This window comes from Narcine bancroftii, chromosome 3 (genome assembly GCF_036971445.1).
Source record: "Narcine bancroftii isolate sNarBan1 chromosome 3, sNarBan1.hap1, whole genome shotgun sequence".
Lineage (NCBI taxonomy): Eukaryota > Metazoa > Chordata > Chondrichthyes > Torpediniformes > Narcinidae > Narcine > Narcine bancroftii.
The window spans coordinates 284,620,810-284,638,600 of NC_091471.1; the positions used below are offsets into that span (position 1 = coordinate 284,620,810).

Below are 17,791 nucleotides of genomic sequence, written 5' to 3' on the forward strand. Positions count from 1 at the left end.
TTGGAGAGTTACCTACCATAGAGGACAGTGAGAGGCAGGCAGGCACTAGTGAAGGATTTGTATGTGGGAAATCATGTCTCACAAACGAGACTTTGAAGCAATGACAAAATTGATGAGCTGGGCACTGGGCATTGTCTACCAGGGATGGCCAACCTTTTCATTTTTAATTTAGACATCAGCACAGTAACAAGCCATTTCAGCTCACGAGTACGAACCGGGGGGGGGGGTTAATTGGGCGGCACGGACTCATAGTCTGAAATGGCCTGTTATCGTGCTGTATGTCTAAATTAAAAGGTTAGCTATCCCTGCTCTACATGGACACTAACATGGTTTTTGGCAAAGACCCGTGCGGACTTTAGCATGGTCCGTGAGGGAGGTCCGCGCAGACTCTAGCGCGGCCAGCAAGGGCTTTAGCACGGCCCGTGATGGATGCTCATGCAGTTGTCTGGTCTGGGAAATTAGATCACATAGATCTAAAGGTGAGCTGGCCAATTAGATACATCATTGACTTGGAAGGCATCAGAGGTGGTCATGTGGGTTATTTTTCAGATTTGAGGCTGACGACCATAGAACATAGAAATCTAGACACAGCACAGGCTCTTAAGCCCAGTGTTATGTTGAACTACCAATAAGCTACACTAACAACTGTCTAGAATTTTGCTAATGTGCAACCCTCCTTTTTTTCCCTCAGTTCTATGCACCTATATAATAGTCTCTTAAAATATCCTATTGTACCTGCCCCCACCACTGTTGTCGGCAACGCATTCCATACACCCAACATTCTGCGGAAAAACCTACTTCTTACTTCCTCTTTTACCTACTCCCAAGCACATTAAATCTCTGCCCCCTTGTGTCAGCCATTTCAACCTTGGGAAAAGTCTCTAGTGGTGCATATGATCAATGCCTCTCTTAGACACCTCTTTTGGGTTGTCTCATCCTCTGTTGCTCGAAGAAGAAAACACCAAGTTCACTCCTGCTATCATCATAAGGCATGCTCTCCAATCCAGGCAAAAACCTCGTAAATCTCTGCACCCTCTTTTTAGCATCCACAATTTTCCAGTAATTCTGATTCATGATCCCTTTTTATCATATAATTGAAGAGAACTTGTAATATTGCATTGAAATTGCCTTCGACCTGCTGTAAGGCAGACAAAGAGTCGTCAATAATGTCACCCAGCACCCTTTACAGTAAGAGAGAAAGAGAAGCAAAAGAGATTCCCTCCATGGATTCTCCTCCATTACAGCCGCACAGACTCCTGTTCAATTCATCGGCAGCCCGAGTTCCAGATCCAAATCTCCAACACGACCAGGAAGACATCAGCGCCCAAAGCTTTCGGGAGCCCTTCTTTCACTCAGCACCCTCTTGAATCCCGGTTCCATGAGCCGGTCTCCATCATTGCACAGCCCGTGCTGGTATCCCATCCACAAGTGGGCCACAGCCTGTGTGTGTCCCTCAGCTGCTGGTTCGCTGCCGCAGTCACCTGCAGAGTCATCTCCTCTGCTTCTCCTTCTCAGTGGGAGTGTTTTTCCTGTTTCTGGTGCCCTGCGCCTGTTGACTGCTCCCCTGGAGGCTGCTGCCGAACATGGATGCCACCATTTGGGCACAGACCTCCACAGTCGCAGGGTTTCACTTAAAAACACCATCGGCTTCTTTTTAACAGGCCATTTAAAGCCTGTGCGGAACTGCTGGCATTAGGACTGGGCGGTTGAACCCTTCGGAGCTGCGCTTGGTCTCTGCTATCCTGGATTCACTCCAATGGCAGCGCTACAGTTTCAGCAGCAGCTCTGACAACACCCGCCATTTTTTTTTTACTGAACACAATATTCCAAGTGAAGTCTTCAATGGCCGCAAGGTTACCTCATGGCTCTTATACCACGTGCAATGTTTCCAAGTTTGTTAATGGTACAAAACTGGGTTGGCAGCAAGTTGTGAACAGGTTTTCATGCTGAGTTTTAATGAGGACAAATATAGGCGAAATGAATGGTTGAGGATGCAGCAAAGTTTACAATGTGGCAAAATGTGAATAAAGTCGAACTAGAGGTTTGTGAATGTGAGGTTGAAAAGTTGAGTTTGTAAGAACTTGGGTGTCATTCTGCATAATTCTTACAGGTCTTGCAAGCAATTAGGACAGCTTGAGTAACCTATGATGTCAAAAGAGTTGTGGGCAAGAGTGAAGGTGTTAATTAGAAACTCCTGCTGAGATTTAAGATCTGGTCTCCCAAGTTGAGCAGCAATGTAGTTGCAATGTGTTGAGTGTAGTGAAGGTTGACTTGGCTTGAGAATGATTCCACACATCATCGTGGAGAGGACAAGCACACGAGACTGTTCATTCCCTTATTTCAAGGCTGATCTTTTACCTTGGTACCACTTTGCTGTATTAATCCTATTTCTCTTGATCCATTAATATCCAAAACTCTTGATCTGCCCTTAATATTATCAGCCAACAATTCTCGAGCCCCATTTCCACATGCATTCCAAAGATTCACTACCCATTGTGCAAAACCTATCTTCTCAGCATTCTGAATTGCTGACCACTTGCTTGCTCATCTGGGTACCACAGGCAAAAGTCCCTACATCTACTATGAACCTTAATCCCCACATCCCAGGAACCTGGTAAATCATCCCAATCCTATTTCATGAGACCAGACCATACATTACATTCTAGGACCAACGTAATTTCAGTCATTTGTCTGCGTTCTTGTATCCTTTTGCAATGAAGGCTGATGTGCACCCTGGCTTCCTAATTGTTTTCTCCATTGAAACATTTCCTTTGAGACTGCTACCTTACCCAGGTTCTTCAAAGCAGTGCTTTTCAATGTTTCACTCCTTTTCTATTTTTTGGATGTCTCTCCATTATATTCAGTTTGACATGTCCTTGCACTTCTCTGTCATTCAGCTTTTGTATCATCAAGTTTGTGAAGGGGTTAGTTGAGTTAGAAATTTGAACAAGTGACTGGGAAAAGAGGGAACTAGAGGAGAAACATTTCATATTGGTTGATGGTTCCATTAATCCTGACTTTCTGCATCTGCTATTTCTGCTTTGCTGTTGGTTATTTTTTTTTAGATAATGTGTAAGTGCTGAAAGTTTAGGTTTTTCTGCTTTAAACATAATTGGGTCATATAAGCATCTAAAAATAATTTGCTTCTTGCACTTTTTGGTATGTCGACACTTGCAGCGAATATTGTATTTTTGAAAGGCAGGCACTGTTGTCAAGTAGGATACGTAGCAGTCACTTCAGTGATTTTTCACACATAAAAGTGTGGCAAATCACCATATAACTTGTTACGTAATATATTTTAATTGTGTTTATTGATAATAATTTGGGAGATGCTAAAAGAACCTTTGGATTGCACTCAACTAAGAATGTAAATTAAATCTTGGATTAACGATCCATTGTTTAGTACAAGCCTTCCAACAGTGCAATACTTCTCAGTGCTTCACTGGAATTATCTCAAATCTGTAAAGCATATTTTAATCATAACCTAACTGTTTTTGTTCAGGAATCTTTTTTCCTTGGGGAGTGATCAAAGTGAGGAAAAACAAAAAGAGCAAAATATCTGATTTAAGATCTTGATGTTAATTGAGGTTTTGACAACATGGCTATTAAAATGAGTTCATTCTACCCAATGATGTCACAAAATTACCAGAAGTGCAATCAGCGTTGATCTTAACCATGGAAAGAAACCACACGAGTATTAAACTACTGGCATGTGTTGATTTGTACAAGTATTCCAAGTTGTATAGTTCAGAACTGCAGAGTAGGAATATTTATTGCATCTTCCCCAACAAATTAACCCTTCTGAATCCGGCAATTTTAAATTTTTCCTAATATAAACTCTGGATTGGTTCCAGTGCGAAGACCAATATGAACCAGCTGGTGGTTGGGTATAAAACCGGTCCTGGGAAATGGGGACATGGAGTATATGCGCTTGTTGATAGTCCCTGGAAACAGGAGCACGTAGTCCAAAGCGTTAACAATGACTAGCCCGTTAACAAGATGTGTCCATGCGCGTGGTGTTTGCAAAAGGGAATAAGGAAATGAGTTTGAAAGTGTTTAGATGTCTTAAATTGAGGCAGAATATTAAAAAATCTGTGCCCAAACATTATATACTTTTTAAAAAAAAGGGGGGGGGGAGTTGGAACTGATGAACTATAGACAGTATATTGTATAAATAATGAAAATTCCTCCTTTTAAAATTTAAAGTTGAATGAATTAAAATATTGAATATTTATCAGGCACTCTGATTTCATGGGAATTGCTCCTTTTGATATTCAGATTACAAGTGCTCATGAGAAAGTTGTATTAACAGTACTTTTTGAGCACCCTCAGTTTTCCAATCTTCCAGTGGGTAGGGGAGTATACTAGCTCCTCGTGTATTCTTGTTTTGTATGCTATAATTAAACCTTGTGCTATTTATTCCATTAATCCATAGAAAAGGAGAATGTAGCTGAGAATTCGGGGGAGGCTTGTAGTTCAGTTCCTACAGAGGAGAAGCCCCCTGAAGATCCTCGGGTAATGATGCAATATATGATTGATCTGGATGCCAGCTATATGGAAGAGGAAGATACAACCGTGGTTCAAATGGAAGACAAAATTACGTTGGACGAGAGCAGTGAAATGGATGTGGAAGAACCCAAGATGGAGACTGATTGTGTACAGCCCACTGAGGAAAATATTGATGCTGAGAAGATGGACACAATTGAAAGTAATAGCAAGATGGAGTGCTCCCTGCCTGCAGACGAGGGAGAGACTGAGAGAACCGAAACGGAACCACTGCTAAGGCTTGAGGAATGTAAACCCAGTGCAAGGAAGCCAGAAGATGAAGGTTCTAACAAAGAAAAGAAAGAACCTTCGATTGTAGAGGGCAGTGATCAGAAGAGGTTTGTTGTTTCTTAGTTCAAGATCAGATTTTCAATCATGCTAAGGTGATTCCAGTAAACTTGTGAATTGGCCAGCCCAACAGTGGTAATTTGTGAACAGATTTTATTTTAATTTAAAAATCTCTTGCTAATCTCTCCCCCTGTGTCATTGGAGGCTGCAATGTTTATTCTTTCCACTTTCCTCCATCCTGCAGAGTTTGCAAGTAGGAATTTGCTCTCTGTGCTCTTCGCTGATGGTATCAATATATAATTGAGACATTTCTTGTACATATCTATTTGTAGCTGGGTCCAAAGCCTCTGGTGTTCACCTCTGGAAACCAATTTGTAAGTGTTTCCTTCACAGTGACTTGCAGCTAATGATGGCTGTGTTACTTGGGTAGGTATTGGAGAGTTTCTTTAGGTGGAAGTGATGATGCTTTCTGTTGATAACATTTAAATATGTTTCTGAATATCTCATTAAATTTATTTTTGTGTCTTTAGCTCTGAGGATGGAAAAGACACTAAAAATGAGGCAAGTGGAAAAGGTAAGTTCAGTAGTAGACTATAAATATAATCCATCCAAGATTGTGCCAAAAACTAGATTTTTAATGTTTTAGAAATTACAGTTTGAAGTTCTTGTCAGCTACTAATGAAAACTGAGTCAGTTTAACAGGTGGATAGTACAAATTCAAAGTATTACTTCAAGTAAGTGGTTCCTTGGCTTGGAAGTTGAGAGCTAGGAATCGATCTTGAAAGAAAGAGTAGGCTATTGAGCATTGGAATGAAGAGAAATGCCTTCATAATAATGGTGGGAACATTGAACTGTTTAGCACAGGATCAGGCCCCCATTCTGCGTTGATTATCATACTACTCAACTAAACCCATTTGCCTGCACGTGGTCTCTCCCTTTATTCCTTGCTGTTTGTCTGTATAAATGCCTCTTTAACCAGCTGCCCCTCCAACCCTCCACATGTTTCAGGCACTTATCACAGTGGAAGTACAGTGAAACCCCATTATAACACAATAGTTGAGGTCCATAAAATCTCATCGTGAAAAATTGGGGTTTCACTGTACTTCCCTGTTTAATTTGCATACCGACATCATTTCCATTTCTCCTTTATTTGGAACTTGCCAATTTCTGTATACATTTTAAATCATTCTGGCAGCCCCAGGTCCCCGCTCCCGACGGCAGCCCGATACCTGAGTCAATGACTCATCATGTTATATCCAAATTTGCGTTAAATCAGTGTGTAAAATCAGGGCTTAACTGTAGTTGGAATCAACCAGCTCTTCATCCTCGGCTTCAGACAACTTTATTCAAACAGCTTGTTATGAGCAAAGCACTCCACTGGTTGAACGTTTGCCTATGTCTTCACAAAAAGTTTGTTACTTCAGAGAACTTTTCCTTTCACAATTTTAAACTTTTTTCAAATTTTTATTTATTCTTATATTTGTTTTCCTCAATATTTAGTTCTGTGTAATTTTGTTCTTCACCCTTGATAGTTACTTGTTTATAAACCAGTCTGCTTTGCATTTAAATTCTTTATAGTTTTTTACATTGTTATGGTATTAACAAGTATTCAGTCTTCCACTTTTGTTTATTCTAATTTGTATTATGGAATGCTGTCCTTAATGTAATTCAGTAGTTCATCACCTCAGGAGCACCAACTTGTCCATTTAGCCCATTTTATATGAATGTTAAAACAAATTATTACATTTTGACTAATCTCCATATTTATGTCAGAAGAGAAAATATAACAAGGTCAGGCAAAAAAAAGTCTAATTACCCTTCATTATAAACATCCTGCAGTACCAGATGCCAAACTCTGAAATTCTAATGGTGAAACACTGCCTCTCTATCAACTCTTAAGATGCTTCTCAAAATCTTTGACTGTGATTCTGAACACAAGACCCAGGCTGAAATTACATTACCCCAGTCAAGATGTGTCATTCCAGTGCAGAGGCAGTTGCTAAGGGAGAAAGGCTTCGCAATTCATTTGTTTCAGATGTGACAGAATTTTCGATCATGGCCGTGCATTAACAGCATAAAATAGTATGCCTGTAAAAGTTGATGCATTAAAAGGGACAGGCTACCCTTGTGTTGTATCATCATGCAAATATGTTTGCACAACTGAAGTGAAGATAACACCAAAGAAAAGATTTTCTCTAAATAAGTGTTCAATCCATGCTGTGCAATTTCATAATTACAACAAATTTGCAATTCAGAGGAACCTGGTTCCTGCAGAACTTCAGATGCTGCAGGCAAGAACATTTGGGTGAGTGGTCTGTCCTCTACTACTAGAGCAAGTGACTTGAAAAACCACTTCAGTAAACATGGAAAGGTAAGACCTTGTGGTTACTTTTTTTAAATGTTGATAGTATTGACAAAAGTAGCTGAAGAGACGAGCTTGTAACTGTTTTTGAGATGTCCCAAAGCGATCCTTGGTAAATGGATTGACTTTGTAATGAGTGGTTATTTTTATTGTGTCGGTATAGGTAGAAACCTGGGGACAGTGCAATGTCACTGCTAGTAGAGCTTGTTGCCTTACAACTCCAGCTGCAGGGTTCAGTCCTAACTCCTGTTGTTGCCTCTGTGCATTTTTACCGTTCTCCTGTGACTGCATGGGTTTTCTTCAGGTCCTCTGTTTCTTCCCACATCCCATGGGCTGGCAGTTTTGGTAGCCACTGTAAATTGTCCATAGTGTGTGGCTGAGTGGTAACTGGGGAGAGGGATGCAGTGTAGTGTAGGGAATAGCTTTACAGTAGTCAAATGTAGTAGTTATAAAAGACATTATAAAGCCATCAACTTTAGCCGGATCCGTTCAGGATAGTTGGGCACACTTGAGGGGCCTCTTTCCATGCTTATCTTTCTATGACCAATTAGCAAGATCAGATAAATAGCAAAATGCCATTTAGTCTGTGGATGTAGTACTAGTTGATGGAGAAATGCTTACCAGGAAATGGGAACTTATCCATCTTCTGTGTGATCCAAACGGGTAGCAAAAGGTCAGTTAGTTATATTATGCTGAAGACTAACTGCTGTCCACTTGAGGTGGATTCATTCGATGAAGGAAAGGGACTTACCACAATAGCTATACAAAATATCTAAGCTGGAATCATTTGTTAGAGGGGTCTTTTAAAAATAATGTACATGGATACATTGAATGTAAATTTCAATATATTCAAAAAAAATATTGTGGATATTACAAATCTAAAATAAAAACTGGAGATAATTGCCAAATCAGACACAGCGAGAAACAACACTAACTTTTCTCTTAAAACCCTGTCACCTATACACTGGGTGTAATTTGGCCATTTAACCTGTGGGAGGAAACCGGATATCATGAAGAATTTGCAAACTTGATGCAGACACCTCCAGAGGTTAGAATTGAACTGGAGTTTTGAAGTGGCAATTATGTTGTGTGGCGGACTTCAGCAATCTTCCATCAGAATTCGTCGATGGTTCAATCTTGTGGTTCCTCGGAGTGTTAGATGTCATTCAGCGTCTCAGGCTATCTGATAAACATATTTTCGAAAGGCTGTGATTGAGTATTAATGCTCTCCACTGAAGTTGAGAAGTTAATATACTAGATTTCCAATATTTAGCAATAATATGAATTTTATCAATGCCTTGAAGTTTTGTCATTGTGTGCATTTGCCTGAAAAGACAGCCAGAGTAAAATCAAAGAGTGGAAAATGTGAAATTGTGCTCTACCTTAAGGTTGGAAATTGTTGGGAGATGATTTGAAGGCAGCTATCACACCAATTTGAGATGCAAAGTGAGAATGAAATGGTGTAGAAGTAGACCAATATCTCTACTTAACTCAGATTATAAGATAATAGCTAAACTATTAGCAAACAGATTGGCCGACTGTGTACCAAAAATAGTAAAACTAGATCAAACTGGATTTATTAAGAAAAGACGAACAGACAATATCTGTAAGTTCATTAACTTAATCCATGCAGTACAAGGAAATAAGACGCCAACAGTGGCAGTTGCTTTAGAAGCAGAGAAAGCCTTTGACAGGGTAGAATGGAATTATTTATTCAAAGTACTACAGAGGTTCAACCAACCAGAGAAATATATTAATTGGATTAAAGCATTATATAAGGGACCATTGGCGAAGGTGACAGTAAATGGATATATATCAAACCAATTTAAATTAAGCAGGTCAACTAGGCAGGGATGTCCACTATCTCCCTCACTGTTCGCTTTAGCTATAGAACTCTTGGCAGAACTGATAAGAACAGAAAATGAAATAAAAGGGATAAAAAATAAAAGAGAAGGAATATAAAATCAGTCTATTTGCAGATGACGTCATAGTATACTTAACAGAACCAGAATTATCAATAAAATAATTACATAAGAAATTGAAGGAATATGGAGAAGTATCGGGGTACAAGATCAATGCAAATAAAAGTGAGGTGATGCCAATGAACAATGCGGATTTCACAAAGTTTAAGAAAGAATCACCATTTAAATGGCAAACATAAGCAATCCGATAACTAGGTATTCGACTAGATAATCTATACAACTTAAATTATCAGCCATTAATGAAGAAATTACAAGATGACTTAGAACATTGGAAAGATTTACCACTAACACTGATAGGAAGGGTAAATTGCATTAAAATTAATATCTTCCCAAGGATACAATACCTATTTCAATCGTTACCAATTCTCTTAACAGAGAAATTCTTCAATGAGCTGAAGAAAATAATAAGGAAATTCTTATGGAAAGGGGGGGAAACCGAGGATAGCGCTATATAAATTAACAGAATGGTACAAACAAGGGGGCTTACAGCTACCAAACTTTAAGAATTATTATAGAGCAGCACAATTAAGATACCTACCAGATTTTTATCAAACAAGGGAGAAACCAGATTGGACCAGGTTAGAGCTAGATAAAATAGGGGAGAAGGTACTTGAACATATACTTTATAAGTGGGATGAAAAACTGGTGCAACATAGAAGTTTACCAGTACTGCACCATCTGCTCGACATTTGGAAGAAGATTCACAAAGAAAGGAAAAAAACAAATTACCAACTACCAAAATTATTATTGATGCAAAATCAACTAATCCCTTTCACAATAGATAACCTTTCCTTTAGAGAATGGGAGAGAAAAGGGATCAGAAGAATAGAAAATTGTTTTTTGGGAAATAATTTATTATCTTTTGAACAAATGAAGTTCAAATATGGTATAACTCACGGTACAATGTTTGCATACCACCTACTTAAAGTACAAATTGGGAAGCAGGCTGAGGTTACCAGAAGGAAGAAATTTTGAATATGTGATTACAGATACAATGATAATTAAAAGATTTATAACAAACACGTACATCAAGCTGCAAGAGAAAGAGAACGATGAAATAAGCTGTAAACCCAAACAAAAGTGGGAACAAGATCTAAACATAAAGATTAAAAAAATGAAACATGGGAAAAGCTATGCTCCGGAAGTAAGAGAAATACAATAAACACAAGGTTACGCGTGATACAATATAATTGGTTACACAGGCTATATATCATGCCCCAAAAGTTAAATAAATGGGACCCAACAGTATCAGATAGAAGAAACAGGAACAACAGTACATGCAATTTGGGCATGTGAGAAAGTGAAAAAGTTTTGGGAAGATCTAAATCAGGTATTAAATAAAGTCACAAAAAGCAACATACCAAAAAATCCAGAGATCTTTCTTCTAAGTAATATAAGAAGTAAAGAACTAGGCCTCGATTTGGATGAAGCACAAAAAAAGATTTATTATGATAGCCTTAGCTGTAGCAAAAAAATGTATAATGTCAACCTGGAAATCAGAAGAGAGCCTGAGAGTACAGCAATGGTACATGGAAATGAATAAATGTTGGAAACATTGGAAAAAATAATATATAATTAAAAAAATAAAATCGCAGTATTCGAACAAATTTGGGAACCATACATGGAATACAACAGAGATGGCCTACCGCGGACCTCCACCCCCTAAAATGACAGAATGAGAAGAAGACGAAATGAACTGACCCCAATGTGTAAAAGTAGATGACACAATTTTCTTGTTTATTTTCATTGTGTGATGACATTGTTTAATGGGTTTAATGTTTCGTATATGTTGAATGTTTAGTAAGGAGGGAGGGGGGGAAGGGGAGAAAATGACTCTGTGTATATTCAAGAGGGAAATGTTTGTATGTATTTTGGTTAATATGGTTCATAGTGTGAAAAATAAAAAAAATTAAAAAAAAAAAAAGAAATGGTGTAAGAGAAGGGATGATTGGTCTTGACTATTAAATTGGGAATGGAGAGAAACAAATCTGTAGCTTCAAAAGAGCTAAAGCATGCAGTCCCAAGAACCTATGCCCATTGCAATGTGGATAAAATATAAATACATTTTTTATTATAAATACACAAACATCAAATGAGAGAAAATGTTGTGTCTGCTCTCTGGCAGTGAGTAAAATGTTACAAGACTTTTTTTAAATATTTTTTTATTTTTCACACTATGAACCATATCAACCAAGTGTTACAAGACTTTAGGGTACATGTGTCAAGTTTAAATGTGAATTCAGAGTATACAAATTGGGAGGTAATGTTGAAGATGTATAAGACATTGATGAGGTCCCATTTGGAGTATTGTGTGCTCCATTTTGGTCACTTCATTGGGGAATAGAGGAAATTTTTTTCAGATTGTGGACTGCTTGATTATTATAATGTTGTGAACTGCTATGGAAACTGCCTATTTAGCTTCTAAATTTTGAAAATGTGATTGATCAGATACTTTGTTTTATTTCTGTTAATTTTCAAACCATAATTTAGGGTGACAATATACCTGTTTATGATGCATGTTATTATTGAAGTTGCAAGTCAATACTATATAAAAACAAATAGAATTTAACAAGCCAATAAATCATATATCCTGCATTAACCCATATGCATCCTGTCTACAGGTTATTTGTGCCAAAGTCGTAACAGATGCATGTAATCCTGGTGCACGCTGCTATGGATTCATAACCATGTTGACACCTGAAGAGGCAACAGAATGCATCTCCTCCTTGAATCAGTCTGAACTAAATGGGCAATCCATCACTGTAGAAATGGTGAGGTTTTGGAGTTATTAGTGGGAATTGTTGAAAGTATGAATTTGTTCAAAGTTTAAGTTTGTATGTCATATTATACCTGGTACATTGAAAAGGGTTCTTCCTCGAGCAGTTATCAGTTAAGTTGTAACATTCATATTGCCTTCTAAAGCAGAATGAGCACAATCTGAGAATATATTTAAAATGAAAGAGAATGCAGGAAAATCAGAGTGGTTGTATTTTTTTGAAAAATGGATCTACTAGGAGCATCCCGCAAGGTTTCACCACACTTTGCCAAAGCCATCTTGGAGTTGACAAATGCTTGTAGTTCCATTGTGAGTAGTTCGTGGTGAGGCATGCATTTGGAATATAATGTGACATTCTTTTTCTAATATCCTTCAAGTAACAATTTAATTTGGTGAAAAATGTCTGATGTCATACATCCTGCTATTCCCATGAGTGATTCTATTTGCTTGGTATCATTACTAGAGTCAAACTAAGCCAACATTTTGTGTTTACTTTGTGCTATGTCCTTGTTCAGTTTAAGTTGTTTGCCTAGTTGCGTATAGACAGTCTCATGTTGTAATTAACCCAATGCATGGTCACTGGGGCCAGGCTTGTTTGGTAAAGGAGGGAAAGATGAGCAGTTCCACAAAATTACATTTTATTAACTGTAATAAACATTTTAAGAACCCCCAGCAGTTAAATGTGTTGGAAATGCACAAGCACAATGAGGTTCAATAAAATATTTATGGTTAAAAACAAAGACTCTAAACATTGCCATTACAACTTTTTGAAGAAAGGGTGGTAGTGGAAGCCAATTCCATCAAGTTTTGTCCTGATTACAGAAGAATCTTGTAGGAGTGGAGTTTGTTAGAGCATTTCAGGAATATTGAGAGACAGTAGTTGAAGGAAGCTGGAGTCGTGTGATATGGAAGTTCTGAATTTATTGGATTTTAGACACACTGTGCAGCGCGGTTACAAGCCCTTCCATCCCATGCTCCCCAAATACACCAATTAACCTACAATGTCCATATGTTTTTGACCATGTTAGAATCATGTAATGAATGTAATACATATGAACAACCTATTGTAATACCACTTCATTAAGGTATTAAATATTTGTTTTCTCAGGCTAAAAATGAACCTAGCTGTAAGAAGCGTATAGAGCAGAAAGGAGAAAATGCAAACAATGTCTCCACGCCAAGCTCCAGCCAAAAAAGTGAAAATGATGGAGATAATTCGAAAGATAAGTAAGGAGCTGTGATCAATATCTTTTTGGTTTTAGCCGAACACCTTAGGTTGCAGGTATTTCAATTACATTAGTTACCTGTGTTATTTTTTAAATCCCTACTCAAAATCTGTGGTCATCCCATAGTTGAATAGAGACAATTCTTTGGTCAGTCTAACTGCAAGAGAGGGTGATGTGCCTTCCATTGCTCCCATGCTATGCACAATGCAATCCTGCTTGTTCTTGATTTCATGTTCATCCATTGTCTGAACCCTGGTTTGCTATCGCTGTTTATTATTAGTGAGTTAGTTGCTAATTATTGTAGCTCGATTTTTAAATCTCAGGTTGTCATTGCATTGGCTTTCACATTGCATCTATCATCATGCCCATCTATTCTATTTGTGTCAATTCTACACTCTGCTCATTCAAGTACAGGTACACGATCCTTTATCCAGACATCTAAAATCCGGAAAGCTCCAAAATCCGGCAAGTGGAGAGAGGCAGCAACGCGAGTCGGGCGGCCGAGGGAGGAGACCGGCAGTGCGAGTCAGGCGGCCGAGGGGGGAGACCGGCAGCGCATCGGGTGGCAAAGAGATTGGCAGCGCGAGTCGGGCAGGCGAGGGGGTGGATTGGGGGAGATGGCAGGGTGACTGGAGAGGGTGGGGGTGGATACGGCAGCACAATTTGGATGGGCTTTCTGAAATCTGGAGCACACTGTCCCTTAAGGGTTCCGGATAAAGGATTGTGTACCTGTACTTGTCCAGATGCCTCTTAAATGTTTTCTCTGTTCCTGCTTCCACCATCACCTCTGGCAGCTCAATTTAGATACCAGACCTGATTTGTAGTTTTCTGATAGTTGGGTCTCTATGGCCTGCCATTATTTAAATTATTGATTGGACCTGTCAAATCCTTGCATTTGGGGGACAGCATCAGTGCATTGTGAGCCAGTAAAATTATACCATGTGGTGGGATGCATCTTGGGTAAAGGAAGAGGTCAACATGAATGTTGGGGCCACATAGAGAGGTGGGGAAAAGAGGGTCCAAAGATCTCTGAAGATGGCAAAACATGTAGATAGAATGACGAAGGGACCATACAGAATACTTGTTTTCATTTGTCAGATCATAGAGTAGAAGAGTATGTAAGTCTTGGTACAACTTTATAAAACATTGGTTAGGCCATAGCTAGAATATTGTGTGTAGATCTGGTGGTTGCACTATATATTCTGGAGAGGATGCAGAGGGGATTCACTTGGACTTTGGAATTCCAATTCTGAAGAGAGACTTGATAGTGTGTTTGTTTTCCTTGGAGCAGTGAGGGCTGAGACTTGAGAAGGGATATATAAAATGAATGATATAGCATAGATTATAAAAAACCTTCAGCTACAGAGAACATAAAGCATAGGTTTAAGGTAAAAACAGAAATTTAGAGGATTGGAAGAAGAATTTTTACCACTTTTATTTCATCAAGAGGGTGGTTGGAACCTTGAATGCACTGTCTGAGAGGGTGATGGAGGTATTAACCTTTGCAAGATGTAAGAAGAATTTGGATGAGCACTTGAATTGCAATAAAATGCAGATTCACAACATGTGGAAGTGATAAGTAATGTATATTGACTTGGAAGGGAAAGAGAAGGGGTGAACTACATACAATTGTTGCAGAGTGGGGAGGACCATGGGTGCTTGTGCAAGTCCTGGTAATTGGGATTATTAGAAATAGGTTCTCGATGATTGGGTTAGACATAGTGGGCCAAACAACAAATTAGAGACATGTGCATGACAATAGGCACTTTCAGGTGGCCAATTCCCCGCTTGTAAAGCCGCATATTTTGGCAATATGCGGCTGTTGGGAGGCCAGCTGAATGGCAGAAGGCACTTTCAAGGTGAATTTTGTAACCCTCCTCCGAGAGGGATAATCGCCACAGCACTGTGTCCTCCCCAGCCATCTGAATAGGCGGCTGCATTTGGAATGACAGTCAGCTGGCAAGTGCCTGACAGCTCCTTTCCCAGCTGCCCCTTCCTCTGGTGCAGGACGTCTGGGCAGGGGCAGCTGGCTGAGCTGTCAGCGCGGGAACTGCGGGGCTAGAGTGGCCGGCGGGGGAGAAGGGGGCTGGCCGAAACAATTCCGGTACCCGACTCGAGCGCCATACTCACTTGCCAACCACTCCAGCCTCCTCCTCTCCCGCCGGCTGCTCCAGCCCCGTGAGTGGGGAGAGAGTGGGGTAGCAGGATCAGCCTGGGGACGTCCCCCAGCTGACAGCCAGCCATCCTGAATTGACAGCCCAAGGGACAGGAGCCGGAATGCACTCAGATGCGCATCCCGGCACAGCTATCCTTTTAGGTGGCCAGCGTTGCACTTTAAACACTGCCACCTGAACGGCAATTTAAAGGGCCGCTTCTGCTTCAGGCGCATTCTTAGTGCAGAATGCCCCTGAAAAAGCCTAATGAATTCTGATTCCATATCTGAGCTTGATTATAGAAACTCTCCTAACTGGTGAAATTGGACTATCCAGAAACGAGCCGAGCACAGTACTTGAACCCAGAACGTCACGTGAGTGAGTGTCATAGAGCTGATCTTGCTAAGGGACTTAATCACAGAAGGGCATTCAAATGGTTGTTATAACCAGTTGCAAGGTTTGCCTATATTCCTACTGACGCACATCTTTTTTTGTTGTGGAAATGTAATATCAGCATGCTGCATCTTGTTTTGGTGGTTAAATGTAGGTCACTGACTCATGGATAACCATAGACTATATACCAAATCTTTCACCTTAATCAGCCTTGTTATAATGGGCTAATGAAGAAAGTGCAACTGTGAAATTAGTGAGACTTTGTCAAATAATTTGAATCTATTGCAGGTTACCTGTCAATGGAAAAAGGAATGAAAAAAAGGACAGTGGAGAAGATGCCAGAAAACTGGAAGATGGAAAGAAAGAGAGGAGGAGGGACAGAGATGATGGATACAGATCATACTCAAGTAAGGAACCCTGAGAGAATTGTAAATGAGAAGTAATGGCTGGCACAGCCTATTGAGTTGGTATGTTATCCTGGTGTTTAAGCTCATTAATAAAATAATTGTGCCCAGAGTTAGACATGGTATTCTTGCTGAAGCTGAATGGAGATCTAATGTAACTTAATTTTGAACTGCATTTCTTTATAAACAAAGCCTCGTGTCCTTTTTGTCTTTTTAACAGGCTTTCAAACTTTCCGTTTAATGTTTTACGCAAGCACTCTAGGTCCTCCCCGCTCTGCAACAATTGTATGCAGTTCATGTCTTCTCTTTCCCTTCCAAGTCAATATATATTACTTAACACTTCTACACATTGTGTATCTGCATTTTATTTCCTTATCTCTTGACCTATTAACAAAATTTTGAACAATTTGTTCTGTACCAACAAAATAGTTAATCAATTCTTAAGTCTATCCCTATGTACATTCTCCATAGCTCAGCATTAATAATTATTTTTTGTGAGGCTATATTAACATCCAACTCTTCACCCCTGAAGCTAAAAAGGAATTTTGTACACCATGCCTCACAACAGTTTTCATATTTTGTGTTTAACAAGGTTGATGGTAGTTGAGCTTTTGATCAGTTCATTGTTTTGTTTTTCTCTAGGATTTCGAGGTTCAGAGAGGAGAAGCCGAGAGAGGAGAAGGGTAAGTCCCTGATTAATATGAAAATTCCCTGCTTCTACATTTGCTGCAACTAAAGTCAAAGAATTAGATTGGCAGGAATGAAATTTTTTCTTCCTAGTCATTGCTGTACCATGTTATCTGAAGTATGAGGATCATTTTGAGTTGATCTTTGGAATTGAAATGTTTAAATGTTTTGAACTAGTCTTTATAAAGGTATCAATGTACTTCGTAACCAACAAGTACAAAATATTTTCCATTATGAGTTTCTGTGATAACCTGTGGGATTTGAATCTGTCTAATTTTAACTTGATACATGTTAGGCAGATCTCCTTGTGGTTTCCTCGGGGTGTTCTGGGCAGTTGCTGTTGGAATGTAAAAAATTTGATAGCCAATATGTAAACTTCATAATTCATAAATGGATAGGATAGAATACTAAACTTTAATGCTTTTCTTGGGATAGCGAGATATAATTTTTCATATCCAAAGAATATAGGTGGGGCCTTAGTTTAATGTCTTCTCAAAGACACCAGCTCTGACCATGTATGACTTATTTCATGCGCAATATGAAGAATTGGTGATAAAAATGGCATACTGAAATGAATCCTGTATTCCTTTCGAAAAGATAATGCATAATTTGGGAGATAAATATCATTTTGTAAAAGTATGGAGCCCATATTTAAAAATTCTTGGTTTGAAGATTTAATCTCTCAACCAGCTCCGATGGATGTCTCAGCTAAAAAGTTGATTATTGTTTTGAAGTGATGATCTCTTTTCTTTCTTTGTAGTTGGAAAGGGGAGGAGGGAGAGTGTTAGTGGGTGGATGTGGTAGGTTGGGGGGAGTTTACTTAATTATAATTAATATCTGTATGAATATGTTATATGATTTTAAAAATATTTAAAAAAAAGATTTGATGATGATGGAGTGGCAAAGCCTCGAGACTCCACAGCCTTCTAGAGCTGTTTCTGTATGCTTCCTCTGGGTGCTCTGGCTTATTCCTAC

General features: G+C 39.1%; 1 protein-coding gene across 4 annotated transcripts in view; it reads left to right on the forward strand.

Annotated features, from left to right (window-relative positions):
* The window catches only part of LOC138758884 (scaffold attachment factor B1-like), an 80,488-nt gene that overhangs the window by 35,817 nt on the left and 26,880 nt on the right, over positions 1-17,791 (forward strand). For all 4 annotated transcript variants that reach the window (XM_069928416.1, XM_069928417.1, XM_069928418.1 and 1 more), the window contains 7 exons: positions 4,436-4,883; positions 5,364-5,407; positions 7,089-7,204; positions 11,799-11,948; positions 13,062-13,180; positions 16,014-16,132; positions 16,772-16,812. In XM_069928416.1, coding sequence (XP_069784517.1) covers positions 4,436-4,883; positions 5,364-5,407; positions 7,089-7,204; positions 11,799-11,948; positions 13,062-13,180; positions 16,014-16,132; positions 16,772-16,812 — 1,037 coding nt within the window. The remainder of the gene's footprint in view (positions 1-4,435; positions 4,884-5,363; positions 5,408-7,088; positions 7,205-11,798; positions 11,949-13,061; positions 13,181-16,013; positions 16,133-16,771; positions 16,813-17,791) is intronic.